Consider the following 24,704-nt stretch of genomic DNA (forward strand, 5'->3'; position numbering starts at 1 on the left):
CCGGGATCCTTATGCAGGTCCGTGTGCTCAACCTGCTGCACTACTGCCCAAATGTCTTAGAACAACTATGGGCACACCAGCAGAACAAGTTGTTTAAAGTAACAAAACAACGAACTAAAAGCATTAATATTAAAAATAATAACAATAACTTACATTAACTAGTCTTTCAAGACTAGGGATGATTAGAGAAGTCTCTCCCTCTTTCACATCAGGATTTTTCTGCATTTCTTTAATAGCTTGCAGTATTTCTTTCATACCTTCTTCAAGTTGTTTATTTTCCTCTGCTAATTCTTTTACTGAAATGACATAGTTTTTTTTTCACCGAATCCATCACTTTTACAATTTATACTACTCTATAGAGATGACAAAGTTTCACTACAGAAAAAAAAACTCATACAAATATTAATACATGTACACAAAATGCCAAGTATAGATCCAACGCATGAAAAGTTGAAAAGTGATCTACAGTGTGGCAATACACAACTTGAGGAGAGATGAAATGATTCACCTCAGTATGAAAGTCTTACAAATGGGTCCAGGTGGTGGCTTACCTGGATGAGCGCACGTTACAATGTGCAAGGCCCCCGGTTCGAGACCTCAGTCCCCATCTACAGGGGGAAAGTTTTGCGAGTGGTGAAGCAGTGCTGCAGGTGTCTCTCTGTCTCCCTCTCTACTGTCCCCTTCTTTCTCCATTTCTGTCTGTCTCTAACCAATAAATAAATAAAGATAATACAGACTTTTTAAAGAGAGATGCTTTGTTAGAAGAAAAGAATTAAAATAACAATAATAATAAAAGGGTTGAGGTTATGAAAAGATACTCTCATGCCTGAGGCTCCAAAGTCCCAGGTTCAATCCCCTGCACCACCATAAGCCAGAGATGAGCAGTGCTCTGGTAAAAAAATAATAATAAATAAGAGAAAACACAAGTAGAACCTGAACTGGAATTGGTGTATTACATTAAAGTAAAAGACTCTGGGAGGGTGGGGGTGGGAATACAAGTCCAAGAAGGATGTCAGAGGACCTAGTCGAGGTTGTACTGTTATATGGAAAACTAAGAAATGTTATGCATGTACAAGCTATTGTATTTACTGTTGAATGTAAAACATTAATTCCCCAATAAAGAAATAAAAAATAAATAAATAAATGTCTTACAAACCAACATTTCCTCAATATAAAAGAAAAAATAAAATAAAAACTGCACACCTAAGTCATGTCCCCACAGGCAATCACTTTATACCAAACATATACACACACACACACACATATATGTAAGTTATCACTAGTTTTCACCACTCTGGGCTCATATTTTTAGGTAGAGAAAGTGTGTGTGTGTGTGTGTGTGTGTGTGTGTGTGTGTGTGTGTATGAGAGAGAGAGAGCCATCACAACACCAAAGTTTCTTCCAGTGCAGTGGGGAGCTAGGTTCAAACCCATGTCACATGCATGGTGAAGTAGACACATTATATGAGCTGTTTTGCCAGCCCCGTGCATCATTAAAAGTTTTTCCGACTACATTTTTACCACTGAACAACAACAACAAAAAAATAGACTTATTTATCATCACAAAAATCCAGAGTAAAAGTGACAATGCACATAGGAAGCCAAACCAAATGAATGAAAAAGTCTAAAATCTACATTATGGAGACAAGTAAGGTTAAAATAGTCCACAACATATAAAATTTGTTAGTGTTCCTTCAGACCCAAGATACTTATTCACTTATATACATTAAATATATATATATATATATATATATATATATATATATATATGGGTAACTTACATTTATTCTGAAATTTAACTATTACCATTTTACTTCTTTCTAAATCTCTCTCCTTTTCAATTAGTTCTCTTGAAAGAAGTTCATTCTGCAAAAAAAAAAAAAAAAAAAAAACCATGACCGATAATAATACTGATTTCTTTTCTAGTAGTACCATAGAAGCTTCTGGTCTTAAAATTTTAATAGTTTCATATGCTGAAGGATAAGACACAAAAAACAAGCTACAGAGACAGCAGCAACCACAAAACTATAATAAAATTTGAAAGCTAAATCAGTTCTCTTTCTTTTTCTTTTTGCTTCCAGGATTACTGCTGGGGCTCAGTGCCTACACTACAAATCTACTGCTCCTGGTGGCCATCTTGTTTCCATGCTTGTCATTGTTGTGGCTGCTGTTATTGTTGGGTAGGACAGAGAGAAATTGAGAGACGAGGGAAAGATAGAGAGGGGGAGAGAAAGAGACACCTGCAGACCTGCTTCACCACCTGTGAAGTGACCCTCCTGCAGGTGGGGGTGGTGTTTCTCTTTCTGCTTTCCCTCTCCCTCTATCCCACAGCAAAAGGCAAACCAATATAAGAACTGTTTTTGTCTTTAATACTAGTCATCTCTTTCGGTGCTTGGCCTTTTTACACTACCTGTTCTGCCTGGCTTCTGTGGTATTCGAGTTCTATTTCTGCATTTTTACTCTGTGCTTCTTTGATCAACAGATCCTGTGCTATGACTTCATTCTAAAGGAACATTTAATAAATTAGGTGAGAGGTTAAATCAAATGCACTGCATCGAAAAAATAAATAAATAAATAAATGTATCCAAATTAGTGTTAATGGGCAAACATAAAAAAAAAATTGTAGAATTACTTGGAGAATTTTGTTAGAAGTTTTTTTAAGAAAAAAAATAATTGAAAAAAAAACCCAAAAAACGTGACCCCAGGAATAAGATTTTGGGGGAAATGCTCACCTGAGATCTAAGAAATACTAGTTCTCTTCGTAGCTGTTCTATAAGATTTTCAAGTGGGTCTAGCTGAGGTAAGTCTGACTGTGTGATAACAGTCACACGGTCCTGAAGATTTACTTCAAGTTTGTTTTTCAAAATCTCTGACTGTGAGGGTTCTTCAAGCTTTCTGCTACCTTCTTTCAAACAGCTATCAGCATATTTTGTTTGGTCGTGAATCTTGCCATCATCTGATGGCGCTACATGTGATTTAGGCCTGCCAGCTCCATCGCGAATTTGTTGGCAAAATACAGCAGATTTTTGCCTAAGTGATAACTTCTGCATTAATTCTGAAGCGGCTGATAAGGCTTGTGAAGGTGAATTGCTTTGCTGCGTGACATTACTCTTCTGAAGGGACTGATGACTTCTTGACAATTTTTTCAGAGAGTCGTCAGAAAGAGAGTGTAAGTAGTCATTTATGTCTTCGTGACTCTCTCTGCTAAAAGTACTGATTAATGACTCGAGATTTCGTAAAGACTGTAGACACGGTGCTTTAAAAATCTCCCTTATTGTAATAGATTCTGGAGGTGACTTAACATGTTTCACTTGCACAGATGAAGACTCTCTAGTTAAAGAGGCACATGGATCCACTTCACTTGCTATGCTATAATCAATTTTAGGCACCAATCTTGGTAAGGGTCCTATGGTCACAGTCTTTTCTGGCTCATTCTGATATGACCGTGGGATATTGAGTGAAGGCCTCCTGTTCGGTGGCTCTATTTTATCTGAGGCCCTAATCTGTATTCAGAGTAAATAAGGTTTCATTAATTGATCTTTGGAGCAACAGACCATTTAAAATAAGAAAACACTTGTAATTTATTGAACAAATATAAAAAGAAGCAAATTATCAAAAATGAGGTAATGTGGAAGAAATGAGAGGGCTGCTAATAGCTAATCTTTTTTCTTTTCTTTCTTTTATTTTTTTATTTTTTGGCCCCCCAGGGTTATTGCTGGGGCTCAGTGCTGGAACTATGCCTCCACTGCTCCTGGTGGCCATCTTTTCCATTTTATTGGGTAGGACAGAGAGAAATTGAGAGAGGAAGGGGAGATTGAGAGAGAGAAGCCTGCAGACCTACTTCATCCCCCCCCACAGGTGGGGAGTGGGGGCTCGAACCAGGATCTTTGCACTTAGTACTATGTGCATTTAACTGGGTGTACCACGGCCCAGTCCCTAATCATAATTGTCTTTATTCTCTTTCCATAGCAATACTTTACTACTTACCTTTGATTGTGTTTCACTCATGTTTTTGAGGCTCGTGAAATCAAATGTTCTTTCTCCTTGTCTAATCTCTTGAGAAAAGCTTTCAGTTAAATTAAGGTCTTCAGTTGTAAGCCCTACATGTAGTGAAGTCAACAATTAGAAACATTAAGATTACTTTCCTATCATTCTTAAAACACAATTCTTAAAAAAAAAAAAAAAAAAGAAGAGTCAAGCCTTAAAGAAAAGGTAAATATCATTACTTCTAAAATCCTTGATCTACAGGTAGATTATATAACCTTCTGACTTTTAATAATGTATTCATACCAGAAAACAAACAGGAAGTTTACCTTTTCTATCGTTTCTTGCCGATTCTATATAAAATTGCTAACTGAAAAGTACTAAACTAGTTTATACCCATAAAGACATGAATCATGAGTTTTGATGACTAAACTTGCAAATACACTAATAAATTGTGAAATTTTGGCCTCACATTTTTTTTTACCCTTTTTTATTGTTATAGCTTGAAACAAGAGAGGGAGAGAGAGAGAAAAAAAAAAGTGATGGAAAAAGGGGAAGAAACAGAGAGAGGGGAAGTGACACAACAGTACTGTTTCACTACTTGTAAACTTTTCCTTTTTGTGATGATACTCCCATGTGATACCAGGTCTTGATCCTGAATCATTTCACATGGTAGGCATCTATCCTACTTGGTGAGCTATTTCCTGGCGTTCTTTTCCGAAAATGCTTGACGCATTAGAGACTAATTTTTTTTTAATTGCTTCTCTATGATTCTTCACTATATATATCTTAACCATCTGTTCTTTTTATTTCAAATAAGACAAAAACTCCAAAATAGGTTATCCATAAAACATTATTTCCTCTTAGGAGGGAATCACTCACAAAGGTTTGGGTGGTGGCCTATCTGGTAGAGAGTACAGATTACAATGCTCAAGGGCCATTGTTTAAGTCCCTGCTCTCCACTGGCAGAGGGGAGAACTTCACAGGAGTAAAGCAGAACTGCAGCTTTCTCTCTCTCTCTCCACTAAATTTCTCTATCCTATTGCATACAAGTAAAATTAGCTCATTAAAAATATTTTAAAGGCAAAGAAAATGCTATAAAAAGAAAGAAAATATCAGAGCTGGGAAATTTATTTTTTAGTTATCTTTTTTTTTTCTTTTTCAAGTGCCAGGTGTTGAACTTGGGGCCTCAGAAACATATGAAATATACACTCTTTACATTCCAGGCCTTTCAGAATTTTTTTTTATTGTTGTAGTTATTATTGTTTTTGTTATTGTTCTTGTTGTTGTTGGATAGGACAGAGAGAAATGGAGAGAGGAGGGGAAGACAGAGAAGGGGAGAGAAAGAGAGACACCTGCAGACCTACTTCACCGCCTGTGAAGTGACTCCCCTGCAGGTGGGGAGCCGGGGCTCAAACTGGGATCCTTAGGCCGGTCCTTGTGCTTTGCGCCACCTGCGCTTAACCTGCTGCGCTACCACCCAACTTCCTCAACATTTAGTTTTTTTTTAAGCTGCAGAATAACTAAGTATACCTGAAGCAGCAGTTCTTTTCCCACTTTCTTGTGCCATTTGGCGAATTTTTCTTTTCAGATCAAGTCGTTCTTCTTCTAGACTTTCAATCTACAAAGCATTATGTCATTAGTAGTTCTCTTTAGTTCGACCGGAAAAGGAACCAATGGACTGCAATCCTTACCTCTTTCAAAAGAATCTGATTTTCAGCTCTGTACTGCTGCTGTTTTAAGTTTTTGCTACTTCTAAATTCAGTTAAGTCAATCATTGTGCTGGGTTCAAGGCCTAAAATGGAAAGTGGCATGATTAAACCTTTTCCCACAATCAAATGAATTTCAAAAACTTTATATAGTAAGTGGCTGTCTGCAGCCATACCACCCTGAACATGCCTGATCTTGTCTGATCTCAGAAGTAAGTGGTTATCCTCAAGCAATTAATGATAATTTACTTAGTCAATTACACTAAAGAATAGGGTATGACTCATGCAAAAGTTTTTCAAGTATTTGAGCTGTTACTATAGGTTTAATATTGTACTTACTTATTTTTGGCTTGCTTTTAGGAGTATAACATTCACCCAAATGAGTTACCTAACTAGAGAATCTGGTGTAACAGATATTAACACCAGTATCAGTTAAACTATCATTAGCAGTAGAACGCCCACAGTGTTTGTCTCCTACCTTTCTGATAAGCAGCTCACCTCAGAATCAGACACTGAGCTTTTCTCAAATAACTATAAACTACTACTTACATATACTACTTATAAACCCTACTTTTGGGCTGGGGAAGATAGCATGATGGTGCAAAATGACTTTCAAGCTTGAGGCACCAAAGGTCCCAAGTTCAGTTCCCAGCACCACTATAAGCCAGAGCAGAGCAGTGCTCTGATAAAAAAAACTATCAATCAAACAAACAAAAAAACCTACTTTAGTTGACATCAATAGAATAATTCCTAGTAGGTGTTAACTTTACTTAGGGATATGCCAGAGTTTAAATACTGAACCACATTCCTGGGCCTAAACTTTTATTTCTTTTTTCTTAATTGGGGGGTGGGGATTAATGGTTTATAGTAAATACAGTTGCTGGTACGCGTGTAAAATTTCTCAAGTCTTCTGCAAAACACGCTCACTCCAGCCTAGGTCCCCCTCCACCATCATGCAACAGGACCCTCAGACTCCTTTACTTTGGCGCAATATACCAAACCCTGTCCATGTTTTACTTTGTGTTTCTGATTTCTGTTCTTATTTCTCAACTTCTGTCTATGAGTGGGATCATCCCATATTCATCCTTCTCTTTCTGGTTTATCTCACTTAATATGACTCCTTCAAGCCCCATCTAAGATGAAGTGAAGAAGGTGAAATCACCATTTTTATTAGCTGAGTAGTATTCCATTATATATATAGACCACAACTTGCTCAGCCACTCATCTATTGTTGGACATCTAGGTTGCTTCCAGGTTTTGGCTATTACAAATTGTGCTACTATGAACAAAGGTGTACACAGATCTTTTTGGGTGGCTAAGTTTGGTTCCTTAGGATATATCCTCAAGAGAAAGATTGCTGGGTCATAGGGTAGGTCCACTTCTAGCCTTATGAGAGTTCTCCAGACTGCTCTCCACAGAGGCTGGACCAATTGACATTCCCACCAGCAGTGCAGGAGGGTTCCTCTAACTCCCCCACCTCTCCAGCATTTGTTGTTACTATCCTTTCTCTTACTATCCTTTTCTTACTATCTTACAGGAGTGAGGTGGTATCTCGTTGTCTCTATTTGTATTCCTCTAACAATCAAAAAAAAAGAAAAAAAGACTTGGAGCATTTTTTTTCTTATGTCTGTTGGCCTTTTGCATCTCTCCTTTGGTTAAAAAAAAAAAAAAAAAATTATTACTAAGAAACTCCTCTAATGCATGAAGTAGTGCTCCAGGTCTTCATCCCAATCTCATCAGGTCCTCAATTAAGTTTCACCAGAGGGGACCAGGTGGTGGCGCACCTGGTTAAGCACACACATTACAGTGTGTGAGTACCTGGGTTCAAGCCCCTGGTCCCCACCTGCATGGGGAAAGATTCAGGTGTGGTGAAGAAGGGCTGCAGGTGTCTCTGTCTTTATCCCTCTCTATCTTCCTTTCCCTTCTCAATTTCTCTCTGTCTCTATCTAATAAATAAATAATTTTTTTTAAAAAAGATGTTAATGAATGCATGATAACCAAATTTAAAAAAAAAGATTAAAAAAAAAAGTGTCACCAGAAAAGCTGCACTTTTATTAGTCTTACATCACTTTCTAGATTTATTTTGGGGGGAAAACTTTTCAGTTACTATTTTAAATAGCAGTTGAAATAATGACTTGGCAATCAGGTGGAGTAAGCTATGACTCTCAAGTGATAACTTACCCACACGCTCTCGAAGTGCCTCATTTTCATCAAGAAAGTCATTGATCTTCAACTCAAGTTTGTTGATTTCCTTTGTCAATGCTTCAATCTCTCGATCTCTGATTTTAATTTGGTTTTTAAATTTCTTGATTTCAATAACAGCATCTTCTAAACCATATACGCCCTGAAAAAAAAATAATCAATTTAAACATAACTTTATTTATTTGAATGAATTATAAAATTTAAAAATTTATTTTCTTAATGGTTGGAGAGGAATGGAACATATATCTAAGATTTCTTTCTTTTTATTTTTTTAATGTTTTTTTAATTTTATTTATTTATTTATTCCCTTTTGTTGCCCTTGCTGTTTTATTGTTATAGTTATTATTGTTGTTGTTGCTGTCGTTCGTTGTTGGATAGGACAGAGAGAAATGGAGAGAGGAGGGGAAGACAGAGAGGGGGAGAGAAAGATAAACACCTACAGACCTGCTTCACCGCCTGTGAAGTGACCCCCCCTGCAGGTGGAGAACCGGGGGCTCCAATCAGGATCCTTACACTGGTCCTTGAGCTTTGTGCCATGTGCGCTTTACCTGCTGCAGTACGGCCCGACCCCCATACCTAAGATTTCTATCACTATTCCATGGCTTGTACTGTGCTTTGAAAAATCCAGTAAAGGGCTGGGCAGTGGCACACCTGATTAAATGCACATCATCATGCATCAGGAGTCAAGTTCAAGCCCCATTTCCCACTTTCAGGGAGAAAGCTTCATGAGCGGTGAAAACAGTGCCACATCTCTCTCTTTCTCTTTTTCTGTCTCTCTCTCTTTCTCCCTTCCTATTCAATTTCTCTCTGTCCCATAAAATTAACTAAATCAAGTAAAAAATTCTTTTGAAAAATCCAGTAAAAATAATGAGGAAAATGGGACAGTTAAAATTTCATATTAGAGCATCTTGTGGTCCGGGAGGTGGCGCAGTGATAAAGCTTTGGGCTCTCAAGCATGAGGTCCTGAGTTCAACCCCCGGCAGCACACGTGCCAGAGTGATGTCTGGTTCTTTCTCTCTCCTCCTATCCTTCTCATTAATAAATAAATAAAATTTTAAAAATATTTCCTGCAGGGGTAGATAGCATAATGGTTATGCAAAGAGACTTTCATGCCTGGAGCTCCAAAGTCCCAGGTTCAATCCTCCGCACCACAATAAGCCAGAGCTATGCAATGCTCTAGTGTTTCTCTCTGTGTCTTTCTCTCTGTGCATCTCTCTCAAAAATAAAATAATAAAATACTTTAAAAAAAAAGAAATTTTTTTAAAAGTTTCCTATTAGAGCATCTTAAGTGTAATGACTGAGAATATTACACATGTATTACTTAACAAAATGTAGAAAAACAGTAGTAAGAGAGCCAGCAAGCAATACTTCTAGAATATGCAGGTCATTAGTTGCCTAAGTAAGAATCAGATTTAAAATTACAAAATGCATTTTCCAGCCACCAGGTTCCAGATGTTACCATGATGTCAACCAGACTTCCCAGGGCAGAGGGCCCATGTGTCCTGGAGCCCGACCTCCCCAGATGCCTGCCCCACTAGGGAAAGAGAGAGGAAGACTGGGAGTATGAATCAGTCAACACCCATGTTCAGTGGGGAAGCAATTACAGAAGCCAGACCTTCCACCTTCCCATAATGACCCTGGGTCCATACTCCTAGAGGGATAAAGAATAGGAAAGCTATCAGGGGAGGGGATGGGATATGGAGTTCCGGTGGTGAGAATTGTGTGGAATTGTATCCCTCTTATCTTATGGTCTTGTCAGTGTCTCCATTTTATAAACAAACACTTACAAAATAAATAAATAAAATGCAGGAATCACAGTTGCATTGGAAAAGCAGATGACAAAACGTACCATTATAACTTTTATCATAGAAAACCAATGATACCACTTCCACATGGTGACACAATGATAGAGAGAACAAGAATCTACCCTGCTACTTCACCAAAACAGATGGTCTGTCGAAAAAGGCTTCAGTTAAAAGTGTGGTTTGAAATAATTCTTCTGCCAAAGAGTATATGCAGACCAGAAGTTTAAATTTAAAACAAAGACATATCCACTAAGACAGTTCTTGTTGGACATTGCTAAAATGCTTTTAGTGTTCACAATAAATGACATACAGTGGTCTGTGAGTGGGAAGACTATTTTTAAGCTCTTTGATCAGTAAGATAAACTGCATACCGATTCATAATCCTTCAATCTCTTCAGGGTCTCCACTAGTTCTTTGTCTTTTTCCCGAGCATCAGCTTCAGCCAGTTCAGCTGTCCTCTCAGCCTCTTTGGTTTTCTCCTCTAAAAGCTGAACCTTAGACTGAATTTTCATATAGTGAGTCTGCTGAGAAAGTGTTGAAGCTCCTACATAGTGAAAAATAAAAGTTATGTAAGAAATGGATTGGTCAATTATCCCTTTACATGACTGATGTAAGGTAAGAGAGGAGATAGGAGTAGTATGTCACTAAAGACCATTCTTTAATATTATAACTTCACATTTATACAGTAATCTTTGATTGGTTTTTATTTATGAAATAAACTAAAGTGTAAAGTTCAATAAAACCCTCAAGTGAAGGGATATGGACTGTAAGATTGCAAAACAATATTTTACAAAAGAAAGATCATTGTGGTAAAGACTAATATTGATTAGTTTAACATAACCAACCTCTTTTTGATCAACTGTAATGGAACTAAGTTTTTTTTTTTAAGCTGGATAAATGACTACTTGAAAAATAAAGCCCAAATTTCCACTTACACTCAGTAGCTACATTAGTAATTTAACTAATGGGATATAGATAGAAAGGCCATATGTATATTTTGGAAAACGTTTTTAAAGGAGAGAAGGAGAGAAGTGAATCTTTCTTTTCTTTTTCCTCCTTCATGCTAGCTTAGATATAAATAGTAAGGTCAGAACTCAAACATGCGATGGGAGCCACATGTTCCTAAAACATGCGATGGGAGCCACATGTTGAGACTGGCAAAGAAATAAGATCTGTCCAATATCTGACATTTGTGCAAAATGGCACACCTACCCCAACCTACATGCTTTAGTTTTATTAGTATCATAGAAAAATGCATTTCACTCCTGCTTAAACCACTGTTAACACTGAATTTGTCTGCTGTGTGTAACTCAATGTAATCCAAACAAGTAAAAAAAAAAAATCTACGTATATTATTTTACCAGAGCACAATGATCATAATAGCACTATATTATATTACTATCATTCTAAAATTTATTGACACAAACTATTTCTATAGGTAAGTAGGTAGACAGATAGATAGGTATATAGATAGATAGACAGACAGACAGACAGACAGATAAGATAGACGATCCCCCTACAGCACCCCACCAAAGCACTGCCCAGATCTGGCTTATGGTGGTAATGAAAACTGAACTGGAGACATCGGTCCCTCAGGTATTAAAACCTTTTTGCTTAACTTCTATGTCATCTCCCCAGCCCCACTGGGTGTATTCTATAATTCTGTACAGGCACTGGGTAAGTGTAGGTCACACATATCTTTAAGAAATGAGTCTTGTTCTCTGAAGTGAACAGCCTAGCTGGTGAATGTGACAGAGGCTGAGTTGTTCCCAATGTCTATTCTTTCTTTCTTTTTTTAAAAATTTTATTTAAATATTTATTTATTCCCTTTTGTTGCCTTTGTTGTTTTATTGTTGTAGTTATTACTGTTGTTGTTATTCATGGCGTTGTTGTTGGATAGGACAGAGAGAACTGGAGAGGAGGGGAAGACAGAGGGGGAGAGAAAGATAGACACCTACAGACCTGCTTCACTGCCTGTGAAGCGACTCCCCTGCAGGTGGGGAGCCGGGGTTCGAACCGGGATCCTTACGCTGGTCTGTGAGTTTGGCACCACATGTGCTTAACCCGCTGCACTACCGCCCGACCCCCCCTGAAAATGTGTTTAAAGGAGAGAAATGGAATGCCTAGTTCTAGACCGCGACATAAATAAGATATAAATGTATTCTTTCCTTCTTCTCTTTGATGACTGGTACCTCACTTATTTGCAATTTCACTGCTCCCAGGACACATTTTTTATCCATAGGTAGAGAGAGGCAGAGGGAAAAGGACAGACTTCATGACGCTGGAGCAGCCTCTGTGCCATGGCTCTCCCATGTGCGACCAGAGCTTGAACTAGGGCCCACATATGACAAAGTAGATTCTCTACACAGTTGTCAAAGAACGAGAGAGAGATTCCTTTGCAGTAGCTTACCTGTGATGCGTTCTGACCATATATATGTTCAGGTGAACATTTTCACAGCATGTCACGAACTAGTTTGCATTAATGTGCTCTACTATGTCAACACCCATGTTCAGTGGAGAAGCAATTACAGAAGCCAGACCTTCCACCTTCTGCATCTCATAATGACCCTGGGTCCCTACTCCCAGAGGGATAACGAATAGGAAAGCTATCAGGGGAGGGGATGGGATAGAGTTATGGTGGTGGGAACTGTACCCTTCTTATCTTATGGTCTTGTCAGTGTTTCCATTTTATAAATAAAAATTGTTTAAAAATCACCATATTTTAGAAAGGTTCAATATTTCTTATAGTAAGAATAACTTACATTAATAAAATCACTTTGAATGAAAAAGAGAAAGAAAGAAAGAAGAGGAGAAAGAAAGAGGGAATAGATGAAGGCTAATGTTGGAACGCCTTATATTCAGAGGTTCTGATGTGCTATAGGGTAGGGAGGACACAGGCAGCATGACCCAGGACAGGGAGACTATGGTGAAACACTAGGTGGGGGTGTCAATTCAAATGGTGACATGTCCGATTACTTCTGAAAACTATGCACAATAGTTCTACACTGATCAAAACATTTTCTTCCTTAGGCTTTTTGCTAATTTACAAAAAAAAGGGGGGTGGTGGGATTAAGTAAATTCATCACCATACTTCATTTGTTTTTCAGAGAGCCAGTCTAGTAAGAAGAGTTACTGTAGTTTTTAATCAGAGAAAAATGATTTTGCAAACTCATTTGTAAAGTTCAATATAAATACATATGTAATTAATAACAATCAATACATTTTTGAAGATACGGTAGAACACATATAAGATCAATCAGTAACTAGTCAACAATTTGTTTGGCTTTGTATGTTAACTCTCTTTTCAGCCACCAGGTTCAAGATGCCAGCATGATACCAACTAGACTTCCTTAGAGTGAAGACCCCACCAATGTGTCCTGGAGCTCCACTTCCCCAGGGCCCCACCCCACTAGGGAAAGAGAGAGGCAGGCTGGGAGTATGGATCAACCTGTCAACACCCATGTTCAGTGGGGAAGCAGTTACAGAAGCCAGACCTCCCACCTTCTGCAACCCACAGTGACCTTGGGTCCATACTCCCAGAGGGATAAAGAGTAGGAAAGCTATCAGGGTAGGGGATGGGATACAGAGTTCTAGTGGTGTGAACTGTGTGGAGTTGTACCACTCTTATCCTATGGTTTAGTGAATGTTTCCTTTTTATAAATAAAAAATTTTTAAAAAAGATCAATCAGTAATACATATATTGAGAAAACATAATTCTGATAAAAAGGAGATACTTTAAAAACTAATGGTATACAAACTAACTGTGCATTTAGAAAACACTGAATTACCTTTGTTACGCTGCAGCTCATTCTTAAGATCTTCAATGATAAAAGTATTTTTCTCCATTTCTTTTGTATACTGTTCCACTTGTTCCGTGAGCATTTTAATTTGATTATCTCGTTCTTGTATACCCTAGAGTACATTATTTTCAATATCACATATTACTGCATTCTGGATATTAACATTATTTCTTAACTTTTTATTTTGTTATTGATTTTCATTAGTGATTTGATAAGGGTTTATTAGATTATAAGTTTATGGGGGGGTAGAGTTCTACACTGCACCCATTATCAAAGCTGCTGCCCCTTCCCAATCCCCGAACTTAACTAATTTTAAAGTAAGGCAAGATGTAGGTCTTAGTCTTTCTGCAAGGCTGCTGATTATCTTCTGGGGGTTCAAAACTCTGGTCTTTACTTCTGGTATACCTATACTGTACCACACAGTGTTGGGACAGCTCTGTCACTGTAGTACTTAAAGGTGGACATAATGGCTAACGAAGTGACAAAGACAAATTTCAGATCTCACTGCTTGTAGTTTCCTATTATTCTTTGTATGTTACAGCTGCCTGTTATCCATAACATTCTGTTTGTCTTATCAGTCGATATGTCTGTACTCTCCCTGGGCTTTCTCTGTAAGTCCATTCAGCTCTTATACCTCAGCACTTTCTGGAAACACATTCTCTTTTGTTATTGATGTCATTCTCCAGATACTTCCCTAATTTCTTTCTTTCTTCTGGACGGCAGCTACAAAGCGCAGATGATGAAAGTGTGGACTTCTTTCTATGTGTATATATTTGCAGTAAAAATGTTTTTTTTGTGTGTGTAACTACACTTTGTTTATTTCATATTGTGATATTCATAGGATATTTAGTGCTAAAATATATCAGGTTAAACTGTAATAAGAGAGTAATACATTTTTAAAAAAAAAATTTCTAAAATGTTTTAATCAGTTCTGATTAAATAATTCCCAGTTAAAACAATGTGTGTCACTTGAATGAGTCTAGAAAAAAATAATTACATTCCTAATTACAGCACTAACTCTAAACTTAACTCTACATAATTATTAAACTTAACTTTATATTTATTATTTTGCCTCCAGAGTTATCACTGAGGCTCAGTGCCTGCACTGTGAATCCACTGCTCCTGTGGCCATTTTCCTCATTGTGTTTTTGTTGTTATTATTATTGCTGTAGTTGTTGTTGGATAAGACAGAGAGAAATCGGGAGAGGAGGGGAAGACAAAGAGGGGGAGAGAAAAAATAGATACCTGCAGACCTGCTTCACCACTTATGTAGCGACACCCCTGCAGGTCAGGAGCCGGGGGCTCGAACCAGGATTCTTGCGCTGGTCCTTGTACTTCTTACCACATGCACTTAACCTGGTGCATTACTGCCCGGCCCCCCAACCCTAATACTTTTATGGGACTGGATGGTGTAGACTACTTCAGAAAGCTTTATGATGCAATGTTAAGACATCAGGTAAGGTATGGGTGATAACATAAATAAAATTCAATTCAGCATTCCATTGTCCATGTTAACAAACCCAGTTGATAAGTCAGATTTGGGGGGGTTTACCTGCTGTAGAGCCATAATGTTACTTTTATCAGCATCAAGCTGGGCATTCTTCAGCTTTTCCCTCAGTTTGTGTAACATTTGCTGATACTCGATAATCTCATCATCTTTAGACGATAAAATTAACTACAAATAAATAAGGAGGCATCTTTTACATGGATGGAAAATGAATAATGGTTTTTTTACTCAGTAAATAATGCATGCTACTGAAGAACAAGAAAATACAGATATTCAGTTTCTTTGAGTTGAAAAATACCAACTACTGGCATAATCACAGTTCTCTTTGTTCAACATGAAGTTCAAATAAGAAATGAATAAAAAATATACATTACAATATTGGCTTTCTTAGAAATTCAATCTTTAAACACGATCAAGTTTTCAACCCCTTAGAAAAGGAGTTAGAAATACCTCCTGAGGGAGTCGGGCGGTAGCGCAGTGGGTTAAGTGCACATGGCACAAAGCTCAAGGACCGGTGTAAGGATCCTGGTTCAAGCCCCCGGCTCCCCACCTGTAGGGGAGTCGCTTCACAGGTGGTGAAGCTGGTCTACAGGTGTCTGTCTTTCTCTCCCCTTCTCTGTCTTCCCCTCCTCTCTCCATTTCTCTCTGTCCTATCCAACAATGACAACATCAATAACAACAATAACTACAACAACAATGGAAAACAACGGCAACAAAAAGGGAAAATAAATTAAAAAAAAAGAAATACCTCCTGAGCAATAATAAACTATCCAATAAATTATATTTAGACAAGAAAGTAACTCTCTGATCAACCATGTCACTCTTCATAACAAAATTGTGTTTACTTCAAATATTTATACATACGAGATGAATCTAGAAGATACTAAATGAAAATACAGAAAAAAAAACAACACACAACTTTATTCTCAGAAGCTTTGCTAATTATAATACAAAAGTCAACAGCTATAAAAACACAATTTAACTACTGGATATAAGGACTACTTCATAACAAAAAATACCATAAAGCAAAAAAAATCAAATGACAAACTGGGGGAGTATAGTATTTTTTAATATCTAGCACAATTTCCCTGGAAGCAATTTATTCTTTTTTTTTTAAAGTTTTTTTTTAATATTTTATTTATTTATTCCCTTTTGTTGCCCTTGTTGTTTTATTGTTGTAGTTATTATTGTTGTTGTCGTCGTTGTTGAATAGGACAGAGAGAAACGGAGAGAGGAGGGGAAGACAGAGAGGGGGAGAGAAAGATAGACACCTGCAGACCTGCTTCACCGCCTGTGAAGCGACTCCCCTGCAGGTGGGGAGCCGGGGTTCGAACCGGGATCCTTATGCCGGTCCTTGTGCTTTGCGCCACCTGTGCTTAACCCGCTGCGCTACAGCCCGACTCCTGAAGCAATTTATTCTAATGATATACTTGGGAATATATAAAGGGAATAAGACGAGTCATTAAAATACTCTTTCTTGCAGCAAAATAAGAAAATCTTTTAAACATCGCAAAATACAGAGCACTCATTTTTTACAGATAAAGATTATACAGTCACCAAAAGACTGCAGTATAATATGCCTTGATATAAATGATTTAAAGGTAGTAAAATATAAATAAATACATATGCTTCTGCCTATTCCAAGAATATTGAATCTAATAAAAACTAGCTTTGAGGGGGAGGGAGTGGCAAACTATCACTGATAGTCAGTTTTAGCCTGCTACTTATTTTATAAAGTTTTGCTGGAAAAGAATCTTATTCACTCATTTCTTCATTGCTTATGACTGCTCACATACTCAACTAGCAGAGCTGAATAGTTATAGGCCTGAAACCTTTATTTCGGGGCATTTACAGAAAGTTTAGCTTCTGATTTCAGAGGTCTTATTTCCATCAACAGTGCTTTTGCTCAAAGGTTGAGTTTTATCAAATGGTGGCCAGATCCAAATGGTCAAAAATATTTAAGTAAATCCTGTTAGGAAAAAATAATATTCTTATCTCCCTATAAGAGGCTTCAGCATATCACTCCTAATAACAACATAAACCCTTCTTCAGCACCAAGCACTCCGTTCCCAGAGTCCTCTGGACACCTTTCTGCCTCTCCTCAAACTGCCTGGCCCACAGTCCTTGTGCTATACAGAGCATACCTAGCCCTCATTACCACAACTATCTTGTGCACTATTATTTCCCAAATAGGATGTTAAGCACACACATACACACAGGACGCTGAAGTTGAATAATGAGGTTGAATAATGTTTACTTACATGTTTTTCAAACTATTTTCAAAACATAAAATTAAAAGAATCCTAGTTTCTTAGATTTGGTTAGAGTCGCAAAATAGTGACAAGTAAAAGACTTCCTTCCCTAGATGAGAACTAACACAGCAGCTTAGACTAGCTTGGCCACTAGTGTGAATGTGAGACTAAAATGCCCCAGGGTGGTTATACAAAGAGACATTCTTGCCTAAGGCTCCAAAGTCCCAGGTTCAATCCCCTGTACTACATAAAGTCAAGGCTGAGCAGTGCTCTGGTAAATAAGTAAATAATAGGGGAGTAGAGTGGTAGCACAGTGGGTTAATGCACAAGGACCCAAGGACTAGACCGGCGTAAGGATCCAGGTTCAAGCCCCGACTCTCCACCTGCAGGGGTCATTTCACAGGCGGTGAAGCAGGTCTGTGGGTGTCTTTCTCTCCTCTCTATTTCTCTCCTCTCTCCATTTCTCTCTGTCCTATTCAACAACGACAACAATAACGACAATAGTAACTACAACAATAAAACAAGGGCAGTGGGGGTCGGGCGGTGGCACAGTGGGTTAAGCGCATGTGGCGCAAAGCACAGGGACCTGCGTAAGGATCCCAGTTCGAACCCCCAGCTCCCCACCTGCAGGGGAGTCGCTTCACAGGCGGTGAAGCAGGTCTGCAGGTGTCTCTCCTCTCCCCCTCTCTGTCTTCCCCTCCTCTTTCCATTTCTCTCTGTCCTATCCAACAATGAACAACATCAACAATGGCAATAATAATAACCACAACGAGGCTACAATAACAAGGGCAACAAAAAGGGGGAAAAAATGGCCTCCAGGAGCAGTGGATTCATGGTGCAGGCACCGAGCCCAGCAATAACCCTGGAGGAAAAAAAATATACAATGGCAACAAAAGGGAATAAATAAATATTAAAAAATAAAACAAATAATATCAAAATGCATTCAAACCTATTTTGGAAGTACTACTATATGTTACCTTATGCTATAAATGGGAGATAAAATGATAACAGCTATAGTCTCTATGTGTGAATTTTTAATTTTCATGAATCTCAAGTGTTTCTTATATGGATAGATAATAAACAGAAAACTGTATTTGGAGCCCTTCCCCACACTAGGGAAAGAGAGAGACAGGCTGGGAGTATGGATCGACCTGTCAACACCCATGTTCAGGGGGGAAGCAATTACAGAAGCCAGACCTTCTACCTTCTGCATCCCACAATGATCTTGGATCCATACTCCCAGAGGGTTAAAGAATAGGAAAGCTATCAGGGGAGGGGATGGTATACAGAGGTCTGGTGGTGGGAACTGTGCAAAGCTGTACCGCTCTTATCCTATGGTTTTGTCAATGTTTCCTTTTTATAAATAAAAAATTTTAAAAAGTAAAATAAAATAAAAAGAAAACTGTATTTGAGAATGACAAATATATATATATATGGCAAGAACCATAGAAAGACTTTCTAGAAGGAGTTGGGCGGTAGCACAGTGGGTTAAGCGCACATGGTGCAAAGCGCAAGGACCGGAGGAAGGATCCCGGTTCGAGCCCCTGGCTCCCCACCTGCTTGGGAGTTGCTTCACAGGCAGTGAAGCAGGTCTGCAGGTGTCTCTCCTTCTCTCTCCCTCTCTGTCTTCCGCTCCTCTCTCCATTTCTCTCTGTCCTATCCAACAACGGCGACATCAACAACAATAACTAAAACAAGGGCAACAAAAGAGAAAATAAATAAATAAAAAGACTTTCTAGATGAGTTTGAAAGATCCCTTTTCTTATTCCTACTCCCACTAAATGTCAGTAGCTTGATTAACCTGACATGGAAAGACTTAGAAAACTGAAATTAAATCTGGAATTGAATATAAACACATTAACTATAGTTGATATGGAAACATTGAAATTGTACTTAACTATGGCAAATCTATTTTGGGCTGAGATTTTTTGATAACTAAGTCTGAACTTAGTTATCAAAGTTATCAAGTTAACTTGCTATGGAAGAGTTCACTCAGCAAAAAAGTAAAAGCCCACACATGGAAGTTCTTAGGGCTTTTCAGAGTAAGACCTTCACTATGATTTTAAAAATGCCTAGATAAAAATGCAACATTTCCAGAAAACTAAGCCAAAAACTAGAATAATCAAATGCAAAGCAGAGTCATTATAATGACCACCTGCCGTCCCCAAACTCACCTTCCATTCTTCTACTTTTGCATTGACGGCTGCCATGACTGGGTCATCTTCTTGGTTTCTTGCATTCAGACGATCTGTAAGCTCCTGCACCTATAAGTCAACAGTTAGCCCGAGAACTGCTGTATATGACTGCAATCTATACAAACTGACTACATGTGCAGGGCTATACACGTGTGTATGTGCACATGCAACATTATCACTGATACATTCCGGGTCACTTCTATGGTTAAAGATAGCATTTTTAATCATTTATTCATTTTAATGGGTATAACATTGGTTCTCATTATGATAACATTGTGGCTTTTAATTAAAATATTTAGGGGCCAGGTGGTGGTGCACCTGGTTAAGCACTCTCCTTATAGTGGGCAAGGACCCAGGTTCAAGTTCCTGGTCCCCACCTGCAGGGGAAGAGCTTGATGAGTGGTGAAGCAAGGCTGCAGGTGTTTCTCTCTGTTTCCTTCCCTCTCTATCCCCTTCTCCCCTCTCAATTTCTCTATCTCTATATAATAATAAATATATATATAATTAAAATATTTATTTATTAGAGAAAGGAGGAAAAAGGGAGAACTATAACATCCCTCTGGCTTGTGCTATGCTGAAGACTGAACTCAAGAACTCATGCTATTGGGGTGGGCACTTTATCCCCACTGTGCCATGGGCTAAGCCACTTGTGAACTGTGTTCTTAAGCATTATTATATTGTCAAGCAAGTTCAAGTCCATATACATTGCAAACAATGTATCAATTCCTATGTTATGCATGCCATTCTTATTCTGGTATATCAAATATTTATTGATAACTCAAAGAGTCTATAGTAGAAAATATCCATGATTATTACTTTTGCAAGACCGTATCCTACCTATTCATTTAGTTAAGTCTGCTAACTATATATATCCTACATGACAGGGAGTTATGACGTAAGTATAAAAGTATGAGAGAAACACATTAGGCAAATAAGTCAGCATGGTAGCATATCCTGGCATGCAGTGACAGACAGAAAGTCGTAACCTAGAAAGTAAAAGACTTCCTAGTCTACAATTAATAGTAGTGAGCCACTATGAAGACTGTACAAATAGGTTAGCCTAGCAGAAATTCTTACTTGAAGTCGATAGTACTCATTCTCCTTTTTCAACTGGTCCATTATATTATCTGTCTGGTGCACTATAGCTTTCATCCTACTATATTCATCAGTCATCTTCTCCATCTCTTGTACAGACTCTTCTAGGTTTTTCCTCATTTCTTGATTCTGAACTTCAATCTTCTCATTAGCTTCTGTTAAATTCTAGAAAGTAATAACAGACTGCAGTTAAAAAGAATGTATTATCAACGACTAGTGTCAATTCTGTTGACCAATGAAATTGAATCAAATACCATGAGAGCTGTAATATGAATCTCAAGTTTATTTAAACAATGGAAGAGATATGTACATAAAAAAGAAGGAATTTGTAAGATCCACTTCAAAGGTGTGATGAGTTCATTGTTGTAAGCTCTTAGTTTCAGATTTATCCTAAAGAACTGAATGCATGATTAACTATTAGAATTATATTGTAGGGAGTTGGGCAGTAGCACAGCGGGTTAAGCATATGTGGCGCAAAGCGCAAGGACGGGTGTAAGCATCCCGGTTCGAGCCCCCGGCTCCCCACCTGCAGGAGGGTCATTTCACAAGTGATGAAGCAGGTCTGCAGGTGTCTGTCTTTCTCTCCCCTTCTCTGTCTTCCCCTCCTCTCTCCATTTCTCTCTGTCTTATCTAACAACGATGACATCAATAGCAACAACAGTAATAACTACAACAACAATAAAAACAAGGGCAACAAAAGGGAAAATAAATAAGTATAAAAACATTTTTAAAAAAGAATTATATTGTAAAGAAGTTGAAGTTTTACAGGAAGTAGCGCCTTGACCTTCCTCCTGACCATCTTACCTGAATTTCATCCAGATACTGGACAAGTTCATAGTTTTTTTTAGACAGTTGTGATCGGTAGTCACTGTCTTCTCCTCTTCTTGACAGAAGCGTTTCTTTTTGTGAATCTATTTGTTTCTGGTAGTCAACAATATCCTGACGAAGCTGTTCATTCTGAGGGCAGACCAGATACAGTGCTTTATTATTTAGAAACTATACAGAGGGAGAAAAACTGCATCTTCTAAAAATGTAAGCTCAAACCGTATCTTTAAATTCCCAACATATCTCTACGCGTAAAGCCTCACCTTTTTCTTTAGGCGTTTGCTCTCCAGAATAGGACAGGAAAGGTAATTAGAAATGAGAAAGGCAACAAATAATTAAAAATAACAATTAGAAATTAAAGAAAGCAAAAAAAAAAGCATTTTTATTATGTATAAAGGTAAGAATTCAATACCAGAATAAAAAATGTACGAATATTATTTGGCTCCGGAAGAACCAAATAATCTGAACTTCTAAGATTTCATGAGAAACAAAAAAATTTTAGGAATGCTTGATAAGTAATACAGAAAAAAATCCTGTCATATATTCATTAGAAATATAGCAAAGAAAACTAAAAGAAAAGCAAAGAAAGAAACATTAAATTTATCCACACAAAGTCACATACTAAAATTGGTCAATTTGGAAACATCAGTTACTTAAAATATCCCAGTCTTTGTTACAGTAAAATCTTTAGGGAAAAAAAAAAAATCAAACAATTACCATTGTTGAACCACTACAACTACTATTTTTGTTTTACCAACCTCTCTTCTTAATTTGCTATTTTCATTTTCTGCCTCCTCATTTCGAAGAGCCAACTAAAACAGAAAATAAAAAAAGGTAAAATTCAGCAATACTGATATAAAGTAAATGCAGCCTTACCCGGTAAATCTACATGAAGATTAAAAATAAATTAAGATTTTATTTATATATTCATGAAGAAAGGAGACAGAGAAAGAGAGAGAGAGAGAGAACCAGACATCACTCTGCACTCTGGTACATGTGCTCCCAGGGTTTGAACTCATGATCTCATGCTTGCTAGTTCAGTGTTTTATCCACTGAGCCACTTCCCAGAGCACAGGTATTTTTGTGTTTCTTACAATCTTCATAAAAGTTTTTGAAGATTAAAAAATTCAAAGAGAATTCACAAGAAAATGTAAAACACTATATGAATTTGAGAAAGTTACTAGTTCTTATTATCGCCTAGGAGTTCAGGAACAATTTCTCCATGCTTTGGAATAGAAAACTTTAACAAGAACTGTCCAGAACTTCATGTTAAAGACTTGACGTATCTGAATGCTCTTTTTCCTTTAGTTTTTCAAACACCAACTTTTTAATATGAATCATTTCTCAGGATGTTACATTGAAATACCTCTCCAATATGGCTCCAGGACCCTCAAGTTCAACATATACCAACACTGAAATCATCAGAAACCTACTCATCTCTGTCCTTAGTGGCCCTAACCAGTGAGCCCCATCAGAAAGTGAGGTGGAATCTCCATTCCTCCTTGTCACCAACACCCAATCATTCACCTCATCCAATTACATGCGTCAAAGCTAAGTCTGTGTTCCTCACTCCTCAATCATTACCTAACTTGCCCGTCACTTGCCCTTGTAATAAATTGGCATAAATGTCTCATTGATCTTGACCCCTTGAGGCCACCTGCAAAGTGGACAGATCTGATCATATTCTTGTGTTCAAAATCCATCAGTGGCACCTTTTAGGAAAAGAACAAAATTCCTTACAAACTTACTGGCTTTTATGTATCTTTCCAAAAGACTAGACGGCACAGAGGTTCTGAGTGGACTCTTGTGTAAATGTGGATTCTCTAGCCCTTATCAATGGGCAACTACTTATCCTTTGTGTGTCTCGATTTCTTCTTAAGTATTGAAAGCCATGGGAGAAGTGTTACTTATTTCATATGTGAAGTACCAAATAATGAGTAGTGAATTAACACACATAAAAAAGTGTCTGGCGCATAGTAAGGATGTTACAGTAAAATTAAGGTATGTATTATTGGCAAAATAAATAATCACTCCCAAATTCATCATGGTATCTGTTGCCTCTAAGTCTTGGCTAATGCTCTGTTCTCCACTAAGAAGTTTTCTCTCTTTAGTCATGCAAATCTTAAGCTCTCTGCCAGGTTAATATCAACTTTTCTTTCTTTTTTTGACAGAAGCAGAGAGGTGGGAGTCGGCGGTAGCGCAGCAGGTTAAGCGCAGGTGGTACAAAGCACAAGGACCAGGAAAGGATCCCAGTTAGCAACTGCAGAGGAGTCACTTCACCTGTGGTGAAGCAGGGCTGCAGGCGTCTGTCTTTCTCTCTCCCTCTCTGTCTTCCCCTCCTCTCTCCGTTTCTCTCTGTCCTATCCAACAATGACGACATCAATAACTATAACAAAAAAAAAAAAGGTAATGAAAAAGGGAATGAATAAATAATATTAAAATAAATAAATAAATAAAAGTTAAAAAAAACTCTAAAAAAAAAAAAAGAAGCAGAGAGAAAGAGAGAGATAAAAACAATACCAAAGCTTCCTTCAGTGCATCAGAGGCAGGGCTCGAACGCGGGTCATGCACATAGTAAAGCAGCACTCTATCCAAGTGAGCTATTTTACTAAGCCAATAACTCCAACTTTAAGTCTCTGTTTAAAGATCACTTCCAAAAGTTTGATTTAGGTCTCCCAGTAGATAGTGGAGTATTATTCTATCAGCATGTGTCCTTTATTTATTTATTTGTTTATTTATTTTACCAGAGCACTGCTCAGCTCTGGATGATGGTGGTGTGGGGGACTGAACCTGGGACTTCGGAGCCTCAGGCATGACAGTCTCTTTGCATAACCATTATGCTATCTACCCACCTCCCTCTGTTTTCTGTCCCTAGAATATTATGTTATTTCAATTTGACATTAATTATTGACACTAGCTCTCTTTAGGGAACAATAATATCTTTCTCTGCCCACCAGATTCTTGTAGATAGCACATTCTCTGGCATGCATATGTTATTCAATAAAATAGAATGCTCATCAGGTGAAAGGAAGCAATTATCAAGGCAAGTCAAGCTAATATTTCATGTCAAAGAACCTAGCAGTTGTAAAGGTACATAGACCATCTATTTGAATTTTCTGTGTCTGCCTATGAATAACGAAAGTAATCGAAGCTATGAATGAACAAGGTAGCTCTGATGAGCTAAGGGTATGTTATGTAAATGAGAAGCTGACAATATATGGGCTAGACAGAAAAATAATAGTAACAACTAAAACCACACACAGGCTAAGTCCAGCATTTTTTCTGTTTGTTTTTCTTTTGACAGAGGCAGGGAGGCAGGGAGGCAGAGGGC

At 37.8% G+C, this 24,704-nt stretch overlaps 1 protein-coding gene across 1 annotated transcript in view; it reads right to left on the reverse strand.

The window, feature by feature from the left end:
• The window catches only part of LOC132539356 (centrosomal protein of 290 kDa-like), a 39,844-nt gene that overhangs the window by 5,363 nt on the left and 9,777 nt on the right, over nt 1-24,704 (reverse strand). The window contains exons 7-21 of the mRNA XM_060193538.1: nt 22,132-22,185; nt 21,353-21,505; nt 20,531-20,713; nt 19,433-19,522; nt 15,052-15,174; nt 13,488-13,611; nt 10,071-10,243; nt 7,874-8,036; nt 5,678-5,778; nt 5,517-5,604; nt 3,987-4,099; nt 2,732-3,502; nt 2,410-2,502; nt 1,781-1,865; nt 154-296 (exon numbers count right to left, since the gene is read on the reverse strand). Of these exons, the coding sequence (XP_060049521.1) occupies nt 154-296; nt 1,781-1,865; nt 2,410-2,502; nt 2,732-3,502; nt 3,987-4,099; nt 5,517-5,604; nt 5,678-5,778; nt 7,874-8,036; nt 10,071-10,243; nt 13,488-13,611; nt 15,052-15,174; nt 19,433-19,522; nt 20,531-20,713; nt 21,353-21,505; nt 22,132-22,185 (2,457 nt within the window). The remainder of the gene's footprint in view (nt 1-153; nt 297-1,780; nt 1,866-2,409; nt 2,503-2,731; nt 3,503-3,986; nt 4,100-5,516; nt 5,605-5,677; nt 5,779-7,873; nt 8,037-10,070; nt 10,244-13,487; nt 13,612-15,051; nt 15,175-19,432; nt 19,523-20,530; nt 20,714-21,352; nt 21,506-22,131; nt 22,186-24,704) is intronic.

This window comes from Erinaceus europaeus, chromosome 7, assembly GCF_950295315.1.
Source record: "Erinaceus europaeus chromosome 7, mEriEur2.1, whole genome shotgun sequence".
Classification (NCBI taxonomy): domain Eukaryota; kingdom Metazoa; phylum Chordata; class Mammalia; order Eulipotyphla; family Erinaceidae; genus Erinaceus; species Erinaceus europaeus.